We start from the raw sequence: 25,781 nt of genomic DNA on the forward strand, positions 1-25,781 counted from the left end.
CGACAGCAGTGGTGCTCGGTGACATATTTTAAAAAATAGCCTTGGCTTGCTGGAAGAATCCGAGGTTTTTGGGTTTGCACCGTGGGGATGGAGAAGGGAGTATCAATCGGCCGCCTGCACCTTATAAGTCGGGGAGAAAGTCTAAATACCAAACCCCTATAGGAGCTTTAGAGTTTGTTTCTGAGTTGGGGCCCTTCTTTGCCAGTAACTCAGTGTGTGACCTTGAGCAAATCACCACCGGTCTCGGGGACAGAGCTTCCTCAACCTTAAAATGTGAGGGTTGGGCAAGTGACCCCTCAGGTCCTTTTTACCTCAATCATCTCATGTTTTTAATCTTTTGGAGGTTCACTCCCCATTACCTCCCTTCCCCTCTTATTTCTAACATTACCTGGTCCACTGCCTCCTCTTTCAAATGTCACCCTCTTCCAATATAGGCTTTCTATTCACCGTCACCAGCTATTTCCTCAACAGTCTGGTTCCCTGGTGAGCAGGGGAGGGGGCAAGGCTTGCCCTATCTTCTCAACTCTCAGTTTCACAGAGGTGGTATTTCCTCCCCTGCGTGCCCCCACCAAAATCCACATGGTACCAGGGCCCATCTAAGGAGGAGGGCAGGCTGCATAAAAATGGATCTCCTTCCCCAAAGGAGAGGTCTCCACCGTTCCAGCCCCACCCCCCATGTACACACACACACACATGCACACACACACACACACACACATGCACACACCTGCATTCATGGACATAAAACCATCTCAGTGACGCCAGAGCCCCTTTCATCTCGGGATCTCCCAGCGCCAGGCAGAACCCTAATTACCCCAGCACCCCCCCACCCCGCCCCGCCGGTTCCCCCACTGTCATTAGCCCAGTTTTACCAGTGGGGGCCATAGCCTTCCTTTGGCTCCCAGGGCGGGGCCCTGTCTCCACAGTCTGCTCTTGGGGAGGGGTGTGTGTGTGTGTGTGTGTGTGTGTGTGTGTGTGTGCGCGCGCGCGCGCGCGCGCGCGCGCTAAGGGAAACTGCTCTACCAATTGCCCAGTTTATACTGGGCAGAATCACTTGCTATGTGTGGGGTTCTGGCCAACAGCCTCTCCTAGTTGGGCTGCCCTTGCTCATGTTAGTCTCAGGCTCCTGCATCCTCAGCTTTGCTGGAGCCTTTTCTCTTAGGGGAGGGGGAGTGTAACTGGGGTTTGCAATGCATGGGGGAGGGGAGGGTGCCTCCCTTGGGACCCCTTGGAATTATGGGGATGAGAAAGGTAGCTGGGATGAAACCTGTGGGATGCAGTGTGGGATGCAGAGTGGGTGGTGATGAGGGGTCTGCAGTGGGTGAAGAGAGCCTGTGGGGTGCAGTGGCAGCTGTCCTGGGGAGTCGAGGCTGCATGGTGCAGAGTCAGCATGCAGTAAGTAAACCTGTGGGTTCAGCCTGGGCTTGCAGTGGACATGCAACAGCTGCAGCATGGAGCAGGAGGCTGCATCGTGCAGAGTCAGGGCAGTGTGCAGTGTGAGGTGCACTGAGGGTGGCTGTCTGCCAATCAGTGCCACGTCCTCTCCTCGGTGATCATGTTTGGCTGAAACCCTGGGGAGCAAGGCTATGCTGTGCTGTGCAGTGCTTAGGGGCACATGCTGTACCCTGTATGGAAATAGCCTCTTGGGATTGGGCTGCCCAAGGAGTTGAGGTAGAATCCCGATGCATGGGATACATTTATGTGAGATGAGATACAATTTTACTCTGCATCCATCAGACAGAACCAAAGAGGCAATGAGGAAGTCTAGCAGTAATCTGGATTAGGACAGGGTGACTGAGTCCACAGGGGGAACGCAAGAGTGCTACGGTTTTGTCTCCCTTACATTCTGGCTTCCCCCACATCTCTCTGACGAAAGGCCCTAAAGATATCTGGTGAGGGAGACTTTTTGAAATCCTAGACCCAAAGCCATAGAAAATGAAGTGCTTCCTGATCCACCTTCCTCCCCACCCCCACCCCCGCCAGGGGCAGACTGGGGCACTTTGAACTCCAAGACAAGAGTTTACCATTCCCATCTTCTCCTTACCTCACTTCCTTGGCTCCCAGTATGGGCTGGTAACAGACCTAGGCAAGGGCAAAGTGAAGGGCACACACTCTCCAAAGCCGGCATCCTGCCAGATGCTGGGATCCAGCCCAGGTCTGGGCTTATAGCCCCTGCCCAGTGTTGCATCACCCCTCTTTCCACCCCACTCATCCTGCCTACCCCCATTTCTTGAAGCTTCTAGCTCCTCTCAGAGTCATTTCAGCCCCAGCTTCTGTTGTCTTCTTGCCAGGAAACCCCCACCCAGGCTGTCTCCTCCCACCCCCCCACCCCCCAACCTCTGTTTCAGGGCTGAATCCCTGGGGAGAGCAGGGAGGTGGGGCACAAGTGAGTATGGATAGAGACCCTCCAAGGGGATATACCTGACAGCCCCTTCCCTCTCAGATTTTGGTTGCCAAGGAGGCAGCAGGAACAGCCTGTTCTCTGCGCTCTCATCAGAGCAGCTATGCCTGGGCCCCGCCCTCTCTCCCTTCCTCCTTCCTTCCTTCCCAGACTGTTGCTAGGAAGCACCCCAAGATTGCTCAGGGTCCCACCCCTAGAAACCAGGGGATCCAGATATCTTTCTGAAGAGCCTCCCCCAAAGCCTAGAAGTCAAGACCCCACACAGCATCCTCCACCCCTGCCAAGAAGCCCCAAAGGGTTTGGGGAAACAGGGACAGGCCCTCTACCAGCCTGCCCTGGAACTACCTCTGTGGCCTGGGCCACAGTAATCCCACCCCTCCCCCATCCTGAGCTCCTGGGCTCTGGGTGATGTTAGCAAGTGATGAGGTGTTCAGCAGACACCCCTGGACTCTGGAGACATAGCCCCACTTATTGGGGAGTTCTGGAAAGACAGTGGAGGAAACCTAAAGAGAACCCAAAACCCAGATTTTTCTTCCTCTTAGAGATCTTTCAATCAAGAAAAGGTAGTGGAAATGGAGAAAAGAAAGGGGGGACAGTTTATGGAAGTTGGGGATCAAGTGGCTGGCAGAGATGGGAGACTGGGAAATTTACCAACAGTTGCCCTCCTATGGGTAAAATGGCAACTTAATGTCCCCCTACCAATCATCTTTGTCCCATCAGGTACCCTGGGTATGGGTCACAAAACAGAGAGCTAAGGAAGGGACTCAGGCCTGGCTGAACCTGGCCCTTCGTAGCTGAGGCAAGAAGTAGAAAAAGAAACTGACACCTTCTCCAGGTTGTTTTTCGAGTTTCTCCTACTTTTATTCATTCTTTTGATACCTTTTTTTTTTTAAAGCATTTAATATGTGCCAGATATTGGACCCCCTAAATTTTCCAGCTTTTGGTTTCACTCTTGCATACAGCCCCCTCATCTGGCCTTTGCCAGGAGAGAGGGGAGGAGAGGTAGGGGCACAATGTCTTCTACCATAGAGTTTGGGCCTTACTGTATTGCAGCCCTCCCCTGCAATGAGAAGAGATGGAACAAGCTGGTGTGGAAGCCAGGAGTATAGAGTGGTTAGTATAGAGTGGTTCTCAGGGCCTAGAGGGAGGGGTGATGCAAAGGAAATGGCAGGCCGGCCTCTTTTCCCTGCTGCTGTCCAGGCCTCGGGATCACAGGACGTCTCTTCTCCTCTGACATGGGCATGTAGAAAGGGAAGGCATCCTTCAGGGTGTTGGGAGAGGAAACTGCTCCAAGGATTCAAATGCTGCCTTCCATTGTCCTGGCTGGTCTCTCGCTGGACCTCTATGGGGCAGTGGGAAGACAGGCACACGAAATGGTGGGAGATCCAGGACCTGTCCCTGAGGTGGGTCCTTTTGGTAAGCTTCTCCCCCATCCTCCTCTCCCCTAGATAAATAGAAAGTAGGGATTTTGATGTAGGGACTGTTCAGAGAAGGGAACTGGTTTGGAACCAGCTGTGTATGAGTGTGTAGGAACAACTCTTTCTTTGTCCATCCACCTGCTGCCAAGTAACTCCCCATAGTGGGGGGACCCAGGCAAGCTTCCAAAGGAAAATGGTTCAGCTGGGGAGGGGAATGACTCAGTTTCCCTGTGGAGAGAAAGGAAACTGAAACCTTCTGTGCCTTGTATGCTTACCAAGTATTTCAATGTTTCTGGGTCTAGACTCTTGTCACTTTTCCTTATACTTCTTTCTAGCCTAGATAAGGAATGTTCCCATCCCTTTGGGTACCCACACCCCTGTTCTCCACAGCCTTTTTTTTATTTGAGAGCGCGCGCGTGCGCATGAGAATCTTAAATAAGCTCCACACTCAGCGCAGAGCCTGACATGGGGCTTGATCCCGGGACCCTGGTCTCATGACCTGAGCTGAAATCAAGAGTCGGACACGCAACCAGCTGAGCCACCCAAGTGCCCCTCTCCACAGCCTCTTACCCCAGCCAAGACCCCACTCTGGCCTAGCTCCTTTTCTGCCACTGCTCCAGTGTTGCCATGTCACTCTGTCTGGCTGGCTTCCACCTGCCCCTTTTCTCCAGCCAGACCAGCCAACAAGATGAAGACATTGGGGCTTGGAACTAAGAGAGCAGGGTTGGGAGCTCAGCCTTCACTGGTGCTGAGGGGGAAGAAATGGACAGCAAAAGAAAGTGGGGTAAGAAAGGTTTTTTTTTTTTTTTTTTTTTTAATTTTTTTTTTCAACGTTTTTAATTTATTTTTGGGACAGAGAGAGACAGAGCATGAACGGGGGAGGGGCAGAGAGAGAGGGAGACACAGAATCGGAAACAGGCTCCAGGCTCCGAGCCATCAGCCCAGAGCCTGACGCGGGGCTCGAACTCACAGACCGCGAGATTGTGACCTGGCTGAAGTCGGACGCTTAACCGACTGCGCCACCCAGGCGCCCCAAGAAAGGTTTTTGAGAAGAGTACCTGGGTGGCTCAGTCAGGTAAGTGTCTGACTTCCGTTTAGTTCATGATCTCAAGGTTCATGAGTTTGAGCTCTGGATTGGGCTTTCTGCTGTCAGCACAGAGCCCGCTTTGGATCCTCTGTACATGCCCCCCTGCCCCTCCCCCACTCGCAGTCTCAAAAATAAATAAATAAATAAACATTAAAAAAAGAGGTTTTAAAATTTTTTTTAAATATTCATTTTTGAGAGACAGAGAGAGACATAGTGCAAGCAGGGGAGTGGCAGAGAGAGAGGAAGACACAGAATCTGAGGCAGGCTTCAGTCTCAGAGCTGTCAGCACAGAGCCTAGTGTGGGGCTCAGACCCACGAACCATGAGATCATGACCTGAGCTGAATTTGGACGCTTAACCGACTGAGCTACCCAGGTGCCCCAAAAAGGAAGGTTTTTGAGAAGGGCTGTGTGGAGGAAGGGTTTCCTTTATATCCAAAGGGGATGTCTCTTACCCACAGGAGGATTTTCATAGAGTTCCATGCTTGGGGAGAGAGGATCCAGCCAGGGAGCCTGTGGGTTCTAGAGAGCTAATGTGGTGTGGAGGAAAGAGGTGGTGTACAGAAAGGGTGTCTCTGATATTTACAGATCAGAGAGGCAAGACAGTCAAAGTAGGGAAATTGAAGATGGCCTGTGTCCACAACTAAGGGAGCCCTCCTAGTTCTTTAGGAGTCCAGTTCTTGGGGGGAATCCTGCCAAGCCTAGAAAAGGAGCTGCTGGTGAGAGGTGGGGGACAGGGAAGGCAGATGGCCTGACTACAAAAGCCGCCTCCCTGCCACTGTGAAGTGGGAAGGAGGCACCCCTCCATCCCCCAGAGATGTGCCAGGCTTCCTGCCAGAGAGGGATGGTTTAAGCTCAGAATACCACTATCCTCAGGGCCCAGATATTCCCCAAATGTACCCAACACCCACTAACTCAGTCACAAAGTTGACAGCTTCTCTCTAAGAGGGGCAGTTTGGCCTATGGGGGATGGGAAGGGAGCTGTAGGATCCAGGAATGGCCCAAGGTGGGGGCCCTGGGCTGCTGTAACCAGGCAGGAGTGAGAGGAAGGAGCAGGCAAAGGTAGAGTGGGAGCCTGGGAGAAGGGAGGTCAGGTTCATATGAGGCTGTAGAGTGACAGGGGTTGTGGTCATCTCAAGTGTGAGTGTATGTGTGTGTGGCTGGGGCCAGTTTGAAGGTTAAGTGTGAGGAGTCTGGGTTCTCCCTCCTTGCTGCTTCAGAAGCTTTGGCTCCATATATTTGGCAGCTGTTTTACAGAAACACTGTTTCCCAGTGGTGTCACTTGGATAGGCACACAGGGGACCAGAATGGGGGGGGGGGTTGGGTATATGGGGAGGCAGAAAGGCATAGGGAGTAATGACCTTAGAGAGATGTGATCTGGCCCTCCTTCAGCTGCACGCTACCCCCTAAGAACAGGGATCCTTGTCTCCCTGTTGTAATTAGGCTCTGGATACCCAGAATCCTGTTATTCTCTGCCCCAAGGGCCACACGTTTGCTTCCAGAGTCTGAGCACACTGCTGTCCCAGATTCATTACCCTGATGACTGATTTTGCCACTGAAAGGGTGGCCAAAGAATGATTGCTGGGGAATATGGGCAGAACTTGGCCTCATGGACTGGGATATCAACCCCCTTAGGGTATGGGATGGGGGAGCTGAAAGTAGGGATGGCAGCATACTGGCTTGGGCCTTCATGTTTACTCTTGTCCTCGGTTATAAATGTTAGGGACGATCTGTCCATAGGACAGGGCAGGGACAAGGGCTATATATAGGAAGGGTCAGACATTGGAGCCAGAGGTGGATAGCACTTGCTTTTGAGCTTCTCACTAGAGGGGGGAAAGAAGGGCTCATGCCCAAAGCCCTGAACATAATTATGTACAATATCGTTCCATAGGATAAGCGAGACATCATATTGTGTTTAATAAACTTAAAGAAAAAAGAGAATAGTTTAGCTTTACAGGAAAACATTTGAGGATAGTAGAGGGTCCCTACATTCCCCATACCCAATTTCTCCTTTTATTACCCTCTTACATTACATTAGTATGGTATTTTTTTTTTACAACTAATGAACCAATCAATATTGATTATGTTGTTATTAACTACTGTCTGTGCTTTACTCAGATTTCTTAGTTTTCACCTAATGTTCTTCTGTTCCAGGATGACATCTGGGATACCAAGTTACATTAAATACTTGTGCCTCCTTAAGCCCTCTTGGCTATGACAGTTTCTTAGACTTTCCTTATTTTTGATAACCTTAACTTCAGTTTTCCTTCTTACTTTCCTCTTTCCTTCTTCCCATATTCAAGCAGTGTGCAAGGCCAGGAGATTCTGGGAGGACTGCCAGATTTGGGGGTTAAGTGGTGATGTGTGTAATTGATCAAGCCCTAATGTCGCCTCTGGGATAAAGGTGTGGAAATAAGAACTCTGGTAGACTCAGGGGTGTAGGAACACCAAAAAAAAAAAAAAAAAAAAAAAAAAAAAAAAAAAAAAAAAAAAAAAAAGACCAGGAAAGAGAAAAACGTATTGCTTAACGAATGCCACGCCCCTGCTATGCCTAGTAACTAGCATGTAATGAAAGGGTGTCAGAATATCATTAACGCCTGGTCGACAGTGACGTCTTGGGGCTACGCCTGCTTGCTAGCGGTCTTTCGAGAGCTCTTCCCCCTCGGCCCCCCGAGTCTCTGTGATGCTTCAGCTCTTACATATTTTTCCCTACAGCAGAGAAACAATGAGAGCTGACCAGTTTTTAGTTTCTTAGCTTCCTCTGTAGCCCAATCCAACCAAGGAACTACAATTCCCAGAAAACATCGTGGCGTGACCTGTCTCCTGCTGCGTTCTTATTGGCTCATGTTTGTTACTCTCAGCCAATAGAAGTTAAGCTCTTTGATAAGTGCCAAAATGGCGATTCCTAGGATCTAGAACTAACTTGTACGGTAGGCTTAAAATTGGGAAGGTGGTGGATGAAAGGGAAATAGGGAATTATAGTTTTAAGGTTGGGGAAGGTGGAGGAGATGGAGGAAGACACTCTGGATTTGGGGTGGTAGGGGCTGAGGGACTTAGCCAGGGCTAAGGGCGTAATTAGGCAATCGGAATAGGCTTAACCCCTTGCTCCCACCTTTACTCTTTGTACTAAGCGCCTTTGACCCCCTCTTCTTAGTGCTCCAGTGTAAGGAAGGGATGGTTCAGGAGGGAGGAACTTGATAGAATCTCTACCTTGTCCTTTCTCCATTTTTATCGTAGTTCCTTTGTCTCCCTTAAATCTTCCTGGATCCCATTTCATTCTGTTCTGCCCTCCCCTGTTCTTCCCTCACAATCTCTTCTTCTCTTAGCTCAGTTTCACCCACCTCAAAGCTTACCTCCATCGGCCCCTTCTCAGAGTGAAATCATGAAGGTGGTGAACCTGAAGCAAGCCATTTTGCAAGCCTGGAAGGAGCGATGGAGTGACTACCAGTGGGCAATCAACATGAAGAAATTCTTTCCCAAAGGAGCCACCTGGGACATTCTCAACCTAGCAGGTCTCAAGTCCAGTAGGAAGGAAGGATGGGAGGGCTAAACCCAGAAAAGTTATAACCACTCAGTCTTGCTTTGTTTATTCCCCTTGCAGAAGCGCTACTGGAGCAGGCCATGATTGGACCTTCCCCCAATCCTCTCATTCTGTCCTACCTGAAGTATGCCATTAGTTCCCAGGTAAACTGTCCCACCTATTCCAGAGAGTGAAGATTTGAAGGTAAAAGTCTTGGAGTAACGTTGTCAGCTCACACTTTCTAGGCGAATTTGTTTGAACACATCACTTCTCTGAGCCTCCATTTTCTTTTGAAAATAATACTTCATCGGTTGTGATGAATGGTACACTAACTTATTCTATCAATAAATGTTCATGAATGCCTGTATGCGTCAGGGAGTGGTGTAAGCCCTGGGAATATAGCTGTGAACAAGACCTGATCCCAGCACGTAAGAAAGAACGAAGTTATGTGTAATAACAGACATGGAAATAAGCAGTCAGTCACAGGATGGATTTATGATGTAGATTAAGACAGTACTATGGGAGTACATGGGAAAGGCAAATAATTCAGTCTGAGCAATCAGGGAAGGCTTTCTGGAGAAAGTGATGTTTAAACCAAGACCTTATTATTAATAGGAATTAGCCAGGCAGATTGGTGAGAATACACAAAGCAGAAAGAAAAGCACATACAAAGGCTGGGAGGCAAAAATCACATGTTTAGGAACCAAAAATAATTTGTATGGCTAGAGCAGTAGTTTTGGTCTCTGGACCCTTTTATGCTTTTAAAAACCATTGAGACTCCCACAAAGGTATTATATCTATCCGTATTTACCATTTTAGAAATGAAAACTGAGTAAGTTAAAACATATTTATGAACTTATTTAAAAGTACCAAAAAGTAATGTCTGTTAAATAAAGCCTGTTATGTTACATGTTAATATAAATAACATTTTAATGAAAACTGTATTTTCCAAAACAAAAAAGCTAGTGAGGAAAGTGGTATTATTTTACGTTTTTGCAAATCTATTTAATGTCTGGCTTAATGGAAGGCAGCTGAATTCTCATATCTGTTTTTGCATTCAATTGTTGCAATAGGCTATTTCAGTTGAAGTGTATGAAGAAAATCTGGCCTCACACATCAGATATTTAGTTTGAAAAGGGCAGAGTATATTAATAAGCTTTTCAGATAACTGGATATTCATTGATATACTAAAATTCAGCAGGTCATGTGAAACCACATCAATGAACTTTAAAAAAAAATTAATTATTTTTAAAATAAGCTCTACACACATGAGGGTTGAACTTACGACCCTGAGATCAAGAGTTGCATGCTCTATGGATTGAGCCAGCCAGGTGCCCCTCAGTGAACTTCTTACACACTGTTAACATTAAGATCTATTGGTCTTTCTCTTGCACTTTTACTCATGAATGATTTTATAATATCATGAATTGATCATGTGGAAAATACCCATTACTGAATTACATAATTATTGACACATTTAATTATATGATTTACATGTCATGGAGCCTCTGGAACATTCCATGTTCAGTTGTGAGAGAATGAGAGTAGAAAAAGCAAATAACATCTTAGCAATATTTAAAAATAGTTTTTTAAAAAATCTTTATTTATGTATTTATTTATTTTGAGAGAGAAAGATAGAATCCCAAGCTGGCTCCATGCTGGTCAGTGCAGAGCCCAATGCATGGCTCGATCTCACAAATGGTGAGATCATGACCTGAGCTGACATCAAGAATCAGATGCTTAACTGACTGAGCCACCCAGGTGCCCCTAAAAAATAGTTTTAACCTCACAGATTCCAGGGGTCCCTGGATCATATTTTGAGAACTGCTGGGCTAGCACTTCAAGAAGGAGATAGAGAGGGCACAAAGGACCTGTGAGTGATGCTAAAGAGTTTGGGCTTTATCCTAGGATGACAAGTAATCATTTAAAGAGTTTTAAGTGGAGGAATGGTGTGATAGGATATGTATGTATGTGTTTGTATAGACACTTAACATGCAATAAAATGTACAGATCTTAAGATGAATTCAGTGAGTTTTAGCAATTGTAATATACCCATGTCACTAACATTCAAAATAAGATACAGAATGTTTCCATTCTCCCAGAAAGTTGCCTTGTGCCCCTTTCTAGCCCAACCTCTTACAACCACTAAATGTTTTTTGTCACTGTAGATTAATCTTGCCTATATTTGGATTCCATAGAAATGGAATCATCCAGCAATACCCTGTACTCTGTCTTCTTTTGTTTAACATAAATGTTTTTGAGATTTATCTATGTGGTTGTGTATGTCAGTAGTTCATTCTCTTTAAATCGCTGAGTAGTAGCCCTCAGTTGGCATGTATTTCTTATTTCTTTTTCCTCTTGGCTTATGTCTGCTTTCCATGTGAGCACGTGTTCATTTACCTTATTCTTTTTAACTGCTGCATAATGTTCCATGTGTACTGTAATTTAGGTTGCTTTTAATTTTTTACTGTTAAAATTGATGTTTCATTAAGCATTCATTCTTATACTTAGCCTGTCTGCACTTCTGGGAGTTTTCCCTAGGATAGATACCTAGAAATAGAATTGCTAGCTTGAAGCATTCCCACATGTTAAATTGCAGTAGATTCTGGGGCGCCTGAGTGGCTCAGTCGGGTAAGCACCTGGCCTTGGTTCAGTTTGTGAGTTCACAGTTTGTGGCCTTCACAGTTTGTGAGTTCATGCCCCGTGTTGGGCTCCATGCTGCTGGTGCAGAGCCTGCTTGGGATTCTCTCTCTCTCTCTCTCTCTCTCTGCCCCTCTCCCACTCATGCTTTCTTTCATTCTCAAAATAAATAAAAATTAACAAAAAATTGCAGTAGATCTTGCACATTGCCCTCCAAAAAGGATGGTATCAGTTTATACCCCCTCCGTAGTGTTTGACAGTGTTTCTCAACACCTTTCCAATGCTGGATAGAATAAGCAAAAAATTCCTTCACATTATAATTTGTAATTCCATAATTGTGATGTTGAGCATTTTTTCCATATTTAGTGGCTCCCTGTATATCTTCTGGGAATTGCTAATGCATACCATTTGCCTGTTTTCCTAATTTTTTTGTTATTGTAAAAGCTTTATTGAGATCTAAATCACATACTATACAATGTATCCATTTAAAGTATACAATTTATTGGGTTTTAGTATATTCAGAGTTGTACAGCCACTATAACAATCAATGTAGAACATTTTTATCAGCACAAGAATTCTTACTGCTTTTTAAGTGTCTTAATGTAATTGATCTTTTAATCCTGTTATGGTTTTCTATCACTTTTTTTTTTTTTTTTTTTTTTTTTTTTTTACTTTTTGGTTTTATTTTCTTAGCATGCAGAAATTTTTAATGTTTTTGTTGTCAGATTTAACCATTTTTTCCTATATGGCTTTTGTCTTGCTTAAGGGCTGCCTTCCCTACTCCAAGGATCAAAATATATTCTTCTCTAATTTCTGCCAACACTTCACTTTTGTTTTTTGTATTTATTTTGTTGAATCCATTTAGGATTTATTGTGGTGTGAGGAAGAGATCCAAATTTATTTATTTTTCCTAATAGGTGGACAGTTGTTTCAATTGCCTTTATTGACTAGGCCATTCATTGTCATATCCTAAATTCTCTTACAAAGTTCTATTTCTTTTTCTTTTCTTTTCTTTTTTTTTTTTTGACGAAGGTCTATTTCTTGGTATTCCAGTTTAATTCATTGATATATTTGTCCTTTCTTGCACTAGTACTTTACTGTTTTAATTAGTATACCTTTATGGTATGTTTGATGTCTGGTTAGACAAGTCTTCCCTTAGTTTAATTTTTCAAAAATTCTTTGGCTGTTTTCAGGCATTTTCTTTTTTTCTTTCTTTTAATGTTTATTTACTTATTTTGAGAAAGAGACAGTGCGTGTGTGTGCACCCCTGTGTAAGTGGGGGAGGGGCAGAGAGAGAAGGAGAGAGAGAATACCAAGCGGGCTCTGCACTGCCAGCGAGGAGCCCAACACAGGGGCTCAAACTCAAGAAATATGAGGTCATGACCTGAGCTGAAATCAAGAGTTGGATGCTCAACCGACTAAGCCACCCAGGCTCCCCTAGGCATTTTCTTTTCCAGACATTTTCTATTTTTAATATTTATTTATTGTTAACTTTTTTTGAGAGAGAGAGGGCACAAGTGATCTAAGGGCAGAGAGAGAGAATCTCACGAGGGGCAGAGAGAAAGAGAGGAAAAGAGAGAGAGGGAGAGAGAGAGGTGGGACTCACCTGAAGTGGGGTTCGTGTTTTACCCTAAGTGGGGTACAGTCTCACCCGAAGTGGGACTTGAGCTCACCCAATGTGAGACTCAAACTCATGAACCATGAGATCATGACCTGAGCTGAAGTCAGATGCTTAAACAACTGAGCCACCCAGGTGCTCCTTTTCCAGACATTTAAAAAAAATTTTTTTTAATGTTTATTTATTTTTGGAGGTGAGAGAGATGGAGTGTGAGGGTGGGAGGGGCAGAGAAAGAGGGAGACAGAATCTGAAACGGGCTCCAGGCTCTGAGCTGTCAGCACAGGGCCTGACTTGGGGCTTGAACTCCTGAACTATGAGATCATGACCTGAGCAGAAGTTGGACGCACAACTGACTGAGCCACCCAGGCGCCCTGTCCTTTCCCAGACATTTTAAAATCAGCTTGTTAAATTCTTGTAAAAATCCTATTATATTTTAATGGGGATTTTTTTGACTTTCTGGATTTGGGGAATTTGTGGATTAATCTTAGATCACACTTGTAAAAAAAAAAGATCACTCCGGTTATAGCTTGAAGAATGAGTTGGAATATACACGTGTGTGTGTGTGTGTGTGTGTGTGTGTGTGTGTGTGTGTGTGTGGAATATACACACACGTGTATATATGAGCTGGAATACATGTATGTATATATATATGAGTTGGAATACATATATGTATGTATATGATTTGGAATATGTATGTGTGTGTGTGTGTGTATTTTTAAGTTTATATATGTATGTATTTCTTTAAGTAATGTGTACACCCCACATGGGGCTTGAACTCACAGCCCTGAAATGAAGAGTTGCATGTTCTTCCACTGAGGTAGCCAGGCGCCCCAGGCTTTTTTTTTTTTTTTTTGCCCAAGGACCAAATAGTAATACTTTGCAGACCATGTGGTCTCTGTCACCATTATCCTGTCATTATAGCTTGAAAGCATATATAGATGGTATGTAAGTAAATGGATATGCCTGTGCTTTTATGAAACTTTGTTTAAAAAAAAAAAAAAAGATAATGGGTCCAATTTGGCTTGCGAGTCATAGTTTTGCGACCCCTGATTAACCCTTATCGCAGTAAATTCAGGTAAGAGATGATATTAGCATAAACATGGGAAGTAGCAGCAGAAAAAAAGATGAATTCAAGAACTGTTCAGGAGGTGGCATTGAGAGGACTTGGTGGTTACCTGGATGAGGCACATGAGAGAGAGGAAGAAATCATGGCTAGTGTCTAGGTTTCTGGTTTGGACGACTCGATGGCTGATGGGATCTTAAGGAGACAGTGGGAAAAGAGTAGGGCTGCTGTTAAGGTTGGGGTACCGCTGAGGGGTGGAGATGACACTGATTTTGGCCTTGTTAAGTAAGGTGCCTGTGTGGGCTAACAAAGAGAAGATACTCAGTAGGTCCTTCAACATATGTGTCCAGAACTTAGAAGAAGAGGCCTAGACTGGCACTGTTGATTTTGGAGTTGTCGACTGTAGATGGTGATGGAAGCTGTGGGCATTGACAGGAGTGCCTAGAGAGGGTGGAGAGTAAGTACAAGAGAGACCCAAGCCAAATCCCTGAGGAACCAATCACAGGTAGAGAATACGGCTAGGAAAAAGATGCCTCATAGGAGTCTGAAAAGAAGAGATCAGTGAAGAGGGAAGAAAAGCAAGAGAGCGTGGTATCGAGAGAAGCCAAGAGAGAAGAGGATCAAAGAGTGAAGAAGTCTTTCCTGGTGTTGGGTGCTGCTGAGAGGTCTGTGAGATTGGAACTGAGAAGTATCCATGGGGTTTAACCAGTTTGTTGATGAGCTCAATGAGGAGATTCCTACAGTGGTAAGGACATAAGTGATTGGAGTGGGTGGAATTGTGAACGGAAGGTGGGGAGGTAGAGACAGCGAGTGTGGAGAACTCCCATCTGTGGAGAGAGCAGGATAGAGAGAGTGGTGATTAATTGGAAATGGGGGGAGTGGTCTGCGGGAAGTTCTTTTAAAAATGGCAGAATCTCGAGACATGTAAACACTGATGAGGAAGGCAAGAAGGAGAACAAGGCCAAAGTAACAGTGAGAGAGAAATAAATATATATGCAGGAGTTTCACTACAATCAGCATTGTAAAGTGCTGTGCAAAATTAGTAATTGATTGTTCCTTCCAAGTCCAGAGGCTCTTCAGTTCAGTGCTATGCATGGAGAGGGCACTTAGGAGTAGCTGAGGGTGTTGAATATGAAGAGGAGAGGAGAGAGCAGCCGCAGGGTCAGTCTGGGCTAGCCAGGTGTGCAGCGGACACATAGACGGTCCCCAGCCTCAGAGTCTGGTGGTAGCTTAGAGCTTCTACACTGATAGATACAGTAGACTGGAATAGGTTAAAATCCTGCTGTGAAAAACAGTTTGCCATGTGGAAAGTAGTTTTAGGTCTCAAGGGTAGCAGTGCTTTCTCGATATTGTTAGCTAAAATTTACTGGACAGAATTCTGAATTTGGAGACCATAAATACATTAGAACCTACTGCATCCCTCAGAACATAGAAAATTGGGGGTTTCTCTTCCGGGAGTTTGGGGTTAGTTTCAGTGGGAACATCCAGCTCCCTCTTCAGGTTGGTATCCAACAAGGTTCATTTCTCTGCCAAGCTCTTGCTATGGGGACATCAGTTATAAATAAACAAATACTCGTCTGGAACGTTATGGTCATTCTGCCTAGGCAGGCTCCCAACTTTCTGATCACCATCAGACACCAGCTATGGCTTCACAGAACATCTTGCTGAGAGTTGTACTAAACACTAATTGTGTATTTAAGTCCTCTGTGTATTTTGCTCTTGTTTATTTAAGAATACTAGTTAAATGTGTCTGAACAGAGAGCACTCTGTTCACATGATGGAGAAATTATACACAGAAGGCATTGCCATGCATGTAAAATTCACCATATTAAGGTCATTGAGGCTGACTTGACTTTCCTCTTGAATCTCTGGAAATTTCTATTCCTCTTGGGAAGACAACCCACGAAGCAGGTGATTATCCTGACGGTTGCTATCATTGTAATCTTTTTTATTACAGTGTATTTTGCCACTGATTTTGAGTATATACTTGTAACTACTTTCTAAAGTATTATTTATATTTTATCAGCATGCAATAAATTTCTTAAATATGACAACTTAATAGACTTTCTCTAGGTTTTAATTTCATGCAGGACACATTGGTTATTTCTTTTCGACTACATCTCCAATCCTATGGATAGGTTTTACTAATAGAGATCCCACATTTTTTTTCAGAATGCTAGTTCCTAGAATTCACCAATCCAAAGTAATAAAAGCTTACTGAGGACCTACTATGTGCTAAGCCTGGGCTACATTCTAGAGAAACAGATATAAATTCACCACTGTTTCTGTTCTCAGCTCACTGTTCAGATAGGCTTTCTCTTAGTCAAATAAGCTTGGAAAGTATTATTTACTGTTTCCATTTATCTTAGAGGTTCTCATTATATACAAGCATATTATGACTCAGCAAAGCTAAGCAAAGAAAGCTATTTAGTCCGTGGTTTCTTAAATTCATATCACACAAAAGCTGTGTGTGTGTGTGTAAAGTTTCTTAACATCTTGGGGACTCTTTGGAAGAACATCATGCAATAAATATTTCTACAGTAACAGAAATGCTGTGTATCTGTGCTAAAACGGTAGCCACTAGCCACATGTGGCTGTTGGGCACTTGAAATGTGACTAGTCTGGCTAAGGAACTGAATATTTAATTTTATTTAATTTAAATTTAAACAGCCACTTGTGGCTAGTGGCTTCCCTATTGGATAGTGCAACTTTGGAAGCTACTTTGAGAAATGCTGATCTAAAGGTGTGTTTTTACTTATTCATTCTACCAACATCATAGCAAGTTCATGGTGGTCACTGAGTAAAAGCATCCTTGTCCTCAAGGAGCTCCTAGTTTGGTGGGGGCAACAGGTACCTGCTGTGTAATGATGGGTATAAGGGGATTAATTACTTGGAGCACATGGGAAGGAGGTTGGGGTCGATCAGAGAAGGTGTCCTGGAGGAGTCCTAGAGAGTAAATCCTAGAGAATCAGAGTGTGTATCATGAAATTCACTACAATTTCAGTGTGCAGGTATTACCTGTTCATTGCAGGAAATGTTTCTTCATCTCCAGTTGTTGTAAATAAAAGTACTCTGAGGGTACCTGGGTGGCTCAGTTGGTTAAGCGTCCAATTTTGGCTCAGGTCATGATCTCACAGTTTGTGGGTTTGAACCCTGCACCAGGGTCTGTGCTGACAGAGCCTCTCCTACTCTATAGAAGTTGTAGGAGTAAAGTAACATAACCTCATTCCTATCCTTTCTTCTGCCTACTAGCAATTATTTTAACCTTGTATATAGTGGACAATGAGTGGCATGTGAGCATGAAACACGGCACTTTTGAATGCCCACCCTGATCTTAGTGGGTGTATGCTCATGGTGTCATTTATGCTGATTTTGATAGAAGCAGGGATGGGGACAATGTCTAGTTTTCCTGCCTCTCTTTTCGTGGGTTGAGGAAGGACTGTTGAAGGGGTTGAACTTTTTGAGCTGCAGAAATTTGAAGTGTCAGTGTTTGATCCTGTCAGCTGTGACTCTAGTTGTCTGAACTTTATCTTTCTTCTTTCCATCCAGATGGTGTCCTACTCCTCTGTCCTCACAGCAATCAGTAAGGTATGACCATAGCCATTTATGAGCTAGGTGGAGGGCATGGGAGCAGAGAGATGATAGTGACAGATGGGACCCCTCTGCTCGCCTGCGCGGTCATGTACACTCTGAGACTGGAGAGGCAGCACGTGATGCCTCTGGATGGCATTGCTGTGTTCCACTGGAGGGAGGGAGATCCTGGGAAGTGGGGGGCTGGCAATTAGGAGCCAACTTCCAATGTTGAAAGAATGCTGAGTCTGAAACCTGAGGTTGGAGGGAAGATGAGTAGGAATTCTGAATATGCCGTCTGCCTCATGTGTGAGACCAGAGGTCGACTGGGATGTTTGTAGTATCATTAACTGTTCTTTCTGCAGTTTGATGACTTTTCCCGGGACTTGTGTGTCCAGGCTTTGCTGGATATCATGGACATGTTTTGTGACCGACTGAGGTAATGGCAGGGCTTGTTAACTTCCGGTATTATCCTAGCGTAAAGGAGAAGCTCCAAGCATGTAGACTGAGGCCAACTCTGTGGATTCCCACACTTCTTTCCCCTCTGCTCTTCTGCACCCACCCACCCCCATCCTTTTCTACTTAGTCCCTTGGGATAAAAGACCTCTTCTCTTTGGAGTAGCTCATATGAAATCTTGTCCAGTGGAAGTTGGGGCTGTCTTCCCTAGGACTTTGCTAGCTTCCCAGCTCTCTTCCCTCATAGGGGCGTGCCAGCCACTCTGGGGAAGATTGGTGTGGGTCATATTTCAGCCTTTGGAGCCAAGACAGATTTTGCATCCTTTCCCGGTAGCTGTCATGGCAAAGCAGAGGAGTGCATTGGGCTGTGCCGGTCCCTTCTCAGCGCCCTCCACTGGCTGCTGCGCTGCACTGCAGCCTCTGCAGAGCGGCTCCGGGAGGGGCTGGAGGCCGGCACTCCAGCGGCTGGCGAGAAGCAGCTTGCCATGTGCCTGCAGCGCCTGGAGAAGACCCTCAGCAGCACCAAGAACCGGGCCCTGCTCCACATCGCCAAACTAGAGGAGGCCTGTATGTCCCCTGGTTCCCCTGAGCCCCACCTGCCACTGTTCCCATAGCTGGTTCTTTAATTGAAAGGGGAGAGGCAGGATGCCATCCCACTTCTTTCCAGGAGGATCTGAAATCATCCCACTTCCTTTTTTTTCTCCCCATAAGCATTGCATACATCCCAGGGACTTGGGCAGGGTGGCACCCGAGCCAATCAACCAACAGGTATTTACTGAGCATTATTGTATGCCCAGCACTGTGCCAGGTGCTGGGGATGGGGGGTGGGGGGCTACCAAAGGAGCATGTGGCAGGGTCCCTGCCCTCAACAAGCATACATGCTAGTGGGGAGCAAGACTAGTATGTGATAAACATGGATGAAGTTAGAGACAAGAGAAGTACACCATCCATCCTTGTGTTTGTCTCCGCGCTACTCATCTCCTGAAAGTAAATGACTCTTGTTTTTGAGTGTTGCCTAACATGTCCCTTTGAACATGGTCTGTCTGCTATCAGGCCTGTTGTATCCTACACCGCTTGACTCAAGTGCAGATGTTAACTCTTGGAACCCTCCAGAGCCTGAAGGAGATAGATCACCCGGTGGGAGGGAAGACTGGTTTTCTGGACATGTTGCCCAAAGACCACAGTCTTGTGGCTTGAGACCACCTAAGGATCTCTTGTTCTCCAGTAACAACAATGCTAGAATGGGTTACATCCAGGTCTTCAGGACATGTTTGGAGAACTTGTTATAGGATTAGTATATTTGTTAACTTTTCAAAGTATGTTTTATTGCCTGTGAGAAGTCCAGAAAGATGACCTGTCTATAAAAATGGGCCTTGTTGACAGTATCTTACCTATCTTGAACACTTGACCAATGTTTAGTGGCTGAAAAGTGAATGAATATTTAATTTTAATGGATCTCAGGTCTTATTTTTTTGTTTCTTTTTCCCATGCCACATGGAGGTTAACGGGCTAGTTGGTGCCAGTATTCATCATCATTTAACCCTCTGGAGTTGTAACTAGGATAAGTGACTCATAATTAAGTGCTAAATAATGTAGTAGAGACCATGAGTTCAAGCATTTAGGCGGAGAGGTTAGCGGGTTGGACCAGTTGGGTGTGTTGTCAAAGGATCCAGACATGAACAAAAGCTTGAGAAGAGTGGTTTGAGAGGTGGCGATGAGTTGGGGCACCACAGAGGGGGAGAGCCGTGAGAGCAAAGGCCTCGACAGGGTGTGGGTGAACCCAGAAGCCTGGTTAGGAATCTAGCTCGACTGGGGTAGAGAGTGATGGCCACTTGCAAGGCTGGCCAATCCTGATGCAATTTGTGGCCACCTCCCTGTTCTAGCCACTGGACTCCAACCCCCCTGTGCCTCTCTTTGCCACTGTCTGTGTTGAACTGTACCTAGGCTCTAAAGTCAGCCACGTGCATCCCCTAGAAGGCAGGCCTCTGGGAATAGTTTCTAGGGACTTCGGTGTTGGTGCTCACTCCCCTTCTAGAAACAGTGCATGCTGCCCTCAGGCCCCTGGCCTCCATGTCATCCTTAGGGGAAGCCTCTGTGCGTGGTTTTGAGGTCCCAGGGGGGCCAAAGTCGAGGAGCTCAGGGCCATTGTCTTCCTCTCTTCTTTTCCCATTGTGTGTCTGCATTTCCTTTTCTCCACCAGCCTCCTGGACTGCCATTGAGCATTCTCTCTTGAAGCTTGGTGAAATCCTGGCCAGTCTCAGCAACCCCCAGCTCCGGAGCCAGGCTGAGCAGTGTGGCACGCTCATTAGGAGGTACCAGGCTCCCAGGCTGATTGTAGTGGAAGGAGCGAGGAAAGGCCCTGGGTGTGGGTAGGGAGATGTGACCCCTGGCCCCCACCCTTCTGCTCACCTGCCCTCCAACTCTTTCTGTCTCCCATGTATCCGTTCCCTTCAGCATTCCCACAATGCTGGCTGTGCACTCTGAGCAGCTGCACAAGACTGGTTACCCCACAGTCCATGCGGTGGTCCTGCTCGAGGGCACCATGAACCTGACAGGCGAGACGCAGCCCTTGGTGGAACAGCTTATGATGGTGAAGCGCATGCAGGTTGGGGTTCCAGAGTTGTTTCTCTGCCAACATGTTGGGCTGGCCCCTTGGGGGCAGTGGGGAGGATTCTTCTGGTACTTTTTGGGAGAACTGGGTTTCCTCTGATCGTGGTGGAAAGCAGATGGCTGTCATACGTGGCAGTGCCATTTCGCCTGACATCTCTTGTTCTCACACTGGGGTGGGGGAGCACCCTTCGTACACAGTCTCTGAGCTTACCTGATCAGCTCCCGGCCTCCCTGGGGCCTTCAGAATATGAAAGGGGATGGGCACCCTTTTAGGCTTCTCTCTTGGGTCTTCTCACAGCATATCCCCACCCCACTTTTTGTCCTGGAAATCTGGAAAGCTTGCTTCGTGGGGCTTATCGAGTCTCCTGAGGGTACGGAGGAGCTCAAGTGGACAGCTTTCACCTTCCTCAAGGTACCTGGGACAGGGGAGCAACAGAGAGCCGAGTCTAGAAATGGTTCTCAGGAAAAGCAGCGACACCCAGGATCTCTGTCCCGCATTTCTCCCTGCTGGCATTGTCTGCAGCCTGCTGGGTCCCCCAGCGCAAGTTCCCATCGATTCTTTTCTCTGAAAGTCCCAGGGCTATATTTAGCCTACTTGGCAGGCGCCCTCCATCTTTTAGCACACAGGTGCTGTTTAGCTCAGTCATCAACCAGATTGGTGCAGGGCAGTTATGGGAGCCAGGGAAGTGGCCCCGGCCCTTGAATCGAGTTCCCTTTTACTTGTGGCATTTCCTTGTGGAACCAGCAGAAGTGAGGGGTCCCTGTGTCCTGTAGACGGGGGGCACCGGGCACTTGGATGCCTGTCAGCTTTCTCATTTGGCCCTAAGAGTGCTTTTATTTCCAGGGTGGGAGGGTTCCTGTCTCTCTACTCAGGGCAGGGGGATGGAGGGGATGCCTTTATTTCTGGGTGAGAGAAGAAATTCATCTTCCTGTTTTTCCTCTTGTCTCACCCTCTAGATTCCACAGGTTTTGGTTAAGTTGAAGAAATACTGTCACGGGGACAAGGTTGGTTGAAGAAATGAGATGGGGGAGGGGCACGGGAGCTAGTGAATCCTTGTTTCCACCCTGGAGACACAAGGGCAAGGGAAGGGCCAGCCGTGTGTTCTGGCCCCTGGGGGAAGGCTGGAAGCGTGTGGGCACCTGAGTGTCACGCCCATCCTCTGCAAGGCGGCCAGGCCGCACCAGGGGCAAGGTTGCCCAAGGTGTCCCGGGGCCGGTGGAGGGCCATGGTGCTCTACACTCCTTCCTGTCGTGTCACTGGAAGCCTGTGGTGGGTACAGCTGACTTGTCGGTGTTTATATCCAGTGGGGTGTCCTTTAAAGTCTGCATCACAGGCTGTGGGTGTAGTGGAGGACCTAGAAGCCAGATGGCACCTTCTGGGTCTTTGTAGGACTTCACCGAGGATGTCAATTGTGCTTTTGAGTTCCTGCTGAAGCTCACACCCTTGCTGGACAAAGCCGACCAGCGCTGCAAGTATGAGCTCCCCTGCTCACCCCCACTGCACCGGAACATGTTCTGGGCTCTCCCCCCTGCTCCTCTCAGGAGACTGTCTCCTGGTTTGCTCCCCTGGGCAGGAGGCGGCAGCCCTGTAGCTGCCGAGTGCCTGCGCCCCTCTAGCATCCCTCAGGCAGTCAAACATCCTTCATCCTGAAGGAGGGAGGACAGCAGGCAGGGGCCTGTTGTTCCCACCCCTCAGTAACCCCTGCCCTGCTCCCCCGTCATCACCTTTTCCCCTCACAGCTGTGACTGTACAAAATTCCTACTCCAAGAATGTAGCAAGCAGGGGCTTCTGTCTGAAGCCAGCGTGACCAACCTCATGGCCAAGCGGTAAGTGTGCGCTCCCTTGGGCTGGCCCATGGGCCGCTTGCCCTCCTCCTCTCATGTCCAGTCCGGACTTCCCGGTGCCTTTTTGCCTACTGTCTAGAATTCGGGTTGCAGGTGCCTGGGGCCAGGCCTAGGGATCCCAGGAACAGCAGATGCTGGTTTCTGTACCCTTAGGTGCTGTGCTTGAACTCCCACCCTCCTTTGCAAGCAAAGTTAAAATCCTAAATCTTCCTTTAATATGAAGTGAGCTTTCAACATTGACGTAATGATCAGTGATAAGTTGAAGCAATCGTGGTCGTGAATATGCTTTCATAAAGATCACCCCGGCCACAAAGGCTCTCCTGTGCTCCCCACCTTCTCTGGGCCTTTGCTTCTGTAAGTCAGGAACTTACCTCTATTTCTTTTCCCTTCTCCAACTGCTTACGGCTGCAGGGCAGCAGACCGGGAACACGCGCCCCAGCTGAAATCCGGAGAAAATGCCAACATCCAGCCCAATCCTGGGCTGATCCTCCGGGCAGAGCCCACTGTCACAAATATCCTCAAGGTGAGTGTGCCCTTTCCTTGCCTCCAGGGTCACAACTTCCTTTTTTCCACTTTTGCTTCTACTTCCAGATAAACAGAGGTCATAGACTTCTATGTCTTCTGGCTTTTATACGTAGTTACTTTGGAGGTAGAGAAAGGGGGAAGGCGGGGAAGCTGCCATCGAAAATAACCTCTGTTGAGCTTGAGCATTACCTGTAAGCCAGGCACCCTGGTAGATGCTTTCACCTGCTCCTGCAGAAGCAATGGGGAATCTCATAGCAGTGACCTCACCCACCCCACCTCCACCATCACCACCATCACACTACCACCACCATGATCCCAGTTTAGTTGAGAGGGAAGGATTAGAGAGCAAGGATGGATTTGGGGAATGGTTTTCTAGAACAGAGTCAGAAAGATGTAGATCGAATTTCAGGTTGTAGTATCCCATTTAATGGAGACATACAGAGAGGGAGACTGTGGTTAGGCTGTATCTGGGGGGTGTTCAGTATTGTTCAGGACTTGATTTCCTGTCATATCCCCAGACGATGGATGCAGACCACTCCAAGTCCCCAGAGGGGCTGCTAGGAGTTCTGGGCCACATGCTGTCTGGGAAGAGTCTGGATCTGCTGCTGGCCGCTGCTGCTGCCACTGGGAAGCTTAAATCCTTCGCCCGGAAATTCATCAAGTGAGGAAGGCTGAGCCCCTGGCTAGGGTTGGGGAGGCATGTCTGAAGGAGGATGTAGCAGAATAGGGGCAAGGCGCTGGAGTCTGGGTCTCCCTGGAGATGCCCAGGGCAAGGCAGGCCATCCCCACGGGAGACGCTGGGGGAAGGCCCAGGTCTCTGGATGTGAAGTGCTCTTTTCTCTGCAGCTGAGCATGTTGATGAGCTGAGAGGCATAAAATGGCAGACGTGGAGGGATTCAGGTGCACCCAATCATTAAGAAGGAGTTCTCAAACCCTGTTGATTGTTTTGGTTGACCTGGAATTTGATATGTAGAACTTGGCTCCGTCCAGTGAGCCATTAACTGGGTCTTGGAAATCTTTTTTTTTTTTTTTTTCTTTTTAAGATTTTTATTTTTAAGTAATCTCTACACTCAGTGTGGGGCTTGACTCACAACAGTTGCATGCTCTTTTGACTGAGCCAGTCAGGTGCCCCGCCTTGGAAATCTTTTAAAAACAAATAGGAAGAGTTCTTTTTTGTGTAGTGATGTTCATTTTAAGTGTAATCCCTAATTCAGACTCTAGTGACTGCCTTTCGGGACAGGTGTAGCCCCCTGACTCTTTGCCCTGCTTGGTGCAGCCTGTCTCCATTCCTCCCACAGTTTGAATGAATTCACGACACATGGCAATGAAGAACTTGGTAAGTCAGCTCTGTGCACCTCCAGACCCTGCACTGCAGGAGGGGTGGCGGAGGCAGAGAATAAGGGAGGGCAGAGGGCCTATTGCTTATCCTGGGGAGGCTGTTTTCTCCCCTGAACAACGACGGACTGAAGCTTTTGGGGAGCCTTGAAAGAGGGGAATGCTGGGAAAAGGATTCTTCCCAAACCACCTGTTTGTCTCTTGCTCTCCCCCTTTATGATTTGGTTGGGTACTGAGGAGAAGGAGGGTATCAGGAGTCTTTGATTCTAAGGAAGGGATGATGTTCCAATCGACACTCAAGAAAAGGATTCTGAGCCTCAGAGCTTTGAAGAAGCCACTTGATCACTGACCTTCCTTGAGGCAAATCCTGATCCCCTCCCAACCCAGACAAGGGCTTTGGGCCCTGCCCTAGGCAGTGGGGTCAGCCTTCTCATTCTTCATAGCCAAAGCAGCCTCAGTGCGCGCCTTGCTCTTTGACATCTCGTTCCTCATGTTGTGTCACGTGGCCCAGACCTATGGTTCAGAGGTGAGTGAGAGGAAAGCAGCCAGGATTAGGGGCACCAAGTGGGCGGGGAAAAGGGGAAGGAAACGGCCAATAACTAGGGGCCCCTCTCTCCCACTGGTCTCCTAAGCCAGTTGGTTCTGCTGGCTGCAGAACTCTGGTACCCCCACCCCAGGTGGGTCAACGGATGCCCCCTTGGTCACATCCATAATCCTTCAGTGCGACCTCCACACCCACCACTAGGTGGCAGCATAGCCCCCTCATCTTTCTCCCTTAGACCAATTCTGTTTTTTTTTTTTTTGGGACAGAGAGAGACAGAGCATGAACGGGGGAGGGGCAGAGAGAGAGGGAGACACAGAATCGGAAACAGGCTCCAGGCTCCGAGCCATCAGCCCAGAGCCTGACGCGGGGCTCGAACTCACGGACCGTGAGATCGTGACCTGGCTGAAGTCGGACGCTTAACCGACTGCGCCACCCAGGCGCCCCAGACCAATTCATCTTTAGTTCTTCAGGCTGGAAAGTAGAAGCAGTGGGGTAGGAAACGGGGGTGCGGGGCACTGGCTGCTGATGCTCCCTTCCTTTCCCAGGTAATTCTGTCTGAGTCGAGCTCAGGAGCACAGGTGCCCTTCTTTGAGACATGGATGCAGACTTGCATGCCTGAGGAGGGCAAGATCCTAAACCCTGACCACCCCTGCTTCTGGCCAGACTCCACCAAAGTGGAATCCTTGGTGGCCTTGCTCAACAACTCTTCAGAGATGAAGCTGGTGTCAGTGGCCGGGTGCCCGGTCCAAGGGTGGTGGCGGGGGCAGGCCAAGACCCTCTCCCTCAGCCCATCCCACACTCCCCCGTGGTGATTTTCCTCTCATTCCCACCCCTTGCAGGCAGATGAAGTGGCACGAAGCCTGTCTGAGCATCTCAGCAGCCATCTTGGAGATCCTCAATGCCTGGGAGAACGGGGTCCTGGCCTTTGAGTCCATCCAGGTAGCCCCACCTTTCCAGCAGCCTTCTCTCCTCCCTGAGACACAGAGCCAGTCTTTGATAGCTTGTTACATTTTATAAGAACAAGAAGACCCTTAATCCAGGAGCTCATGTTTGGATGTTGATCTTCCTTGTAATTATAGGCTTAGCCACTCCCTCCCACCCAGGCAACTTTGGAAAAAGCATATTTGTGGTGAAAAGAGGTGTGGGATGTG

General features: G+C 47.4%; 1 protein-coding gene and 1 non-coding gene across 6 annotated transcripts in view; both read left to right on the forward strand.

The window, feature by feature from the left end:
* MED24 (mediator complex subunit 24) overlaps window positions 1-25,781 on the forward strand; it is a 32,299-nt gene that overhangs the window by 735 nt on the left and 5,783 nt on the right. Inside the window, exons 1-19 of one of the 5 annotated variants that reach the window (XM_058704750.1) lie at window positions 7,404-7,834; window positions 8,231-8,416; window positions 8,506-8,588; window positions 17,295-17,333; window positions 17,681-17,754; window positions 18,106-18,338; window positions 18,483-18,539; window positions 19,972-20,083; window positions 20,226-20,376; window positions 20,680-20,793; window positions 21,339-21,386; window positions 21,772-21,854; window positions 22,122-22,208; window positions 22,638-22,749; window positions 23,270-23,412; window positions 24,050-24,087; window positions 24,530-24,612; window positions 25,176-25,354; window positions 25,470-25,569. In XM_058704750.1, coding sequence (XP_058560733.1) covers window positions 8,287-8,416; window positions 8,506-8,588; window positions 17,295-17,333; window positions 17,681-17,754; window positions 18,106-18,338; window positions 18,483-18,539; window positions 19,972-20,083; window positions 20,226-20,376; window positions 20,680-20,793; window positions 21,339-21,386; window positions 21,772-21,854; window positions 22,122-22,208; window positions 22,638-22,749; window positions 23,270-23,412; window positions 24,050-24,087; window positions 24,530-24,612; window positions 25,176-25,354; window positions 25,470-25,569 — 1,866 coding nt within the window. In that variant the 5' untranslated portion in view covers window positions 7,404-7,834; window positions 8,231-8,286. Of the gene's footprint in view, window positions 1-7,403; window positions 7,835-8,230; window positions 8,417-8,505; window positions 8,589-17,294; window positions 17,334-17,680; window positions 17,755-18,105; window positions 18,339-18,482; window positions 18,540-19,971; window positions 20,084-20,225; window positions 20,377-20,679; window positions 20,794-21,338; window positions 21,387-21,771; window positions 21,855-22,121; window positions 22,209-22,637; window positions 22,750-23,269; window positions 23,413-24,049; window positions 24,088-24,529; window positions 24,613-25,175; window positions 25,355-25,469; window positions 25,570-25,781 lie in introns of those variants that run through there. The other 4 variants (XM_058704752.1, XM_058704751.1, XM_058704753.1 and 1 more) reach the window with 4 other exon arrangements.
* Window positions 24,348-24,451, forward strand: LOC131498654 (small nucleolar RNA SNORD124). Its single transcript, XR_009255534.1, has one exon. It is a non-coding gene; the product is annotated as a small nucleolar RNA SNORD124 (small nucleolar RNA).

Source organism: Neofelis nebulosa, chromosome 16 (genome assembly GCF_028018385.1).
Source record: "Neofelis nebulosa isolate mNeoNeb1 chromosome 16, mNeoNeb1.pri, whole genome shotgun sequence".
Classification (NCBI taxonomy): domain Eukaryota; kingdom Metazoa; phylum Chordata; class Mammalia; order Carnivora; family Felidae; genus Neofelis; species Neofelis nebulosa.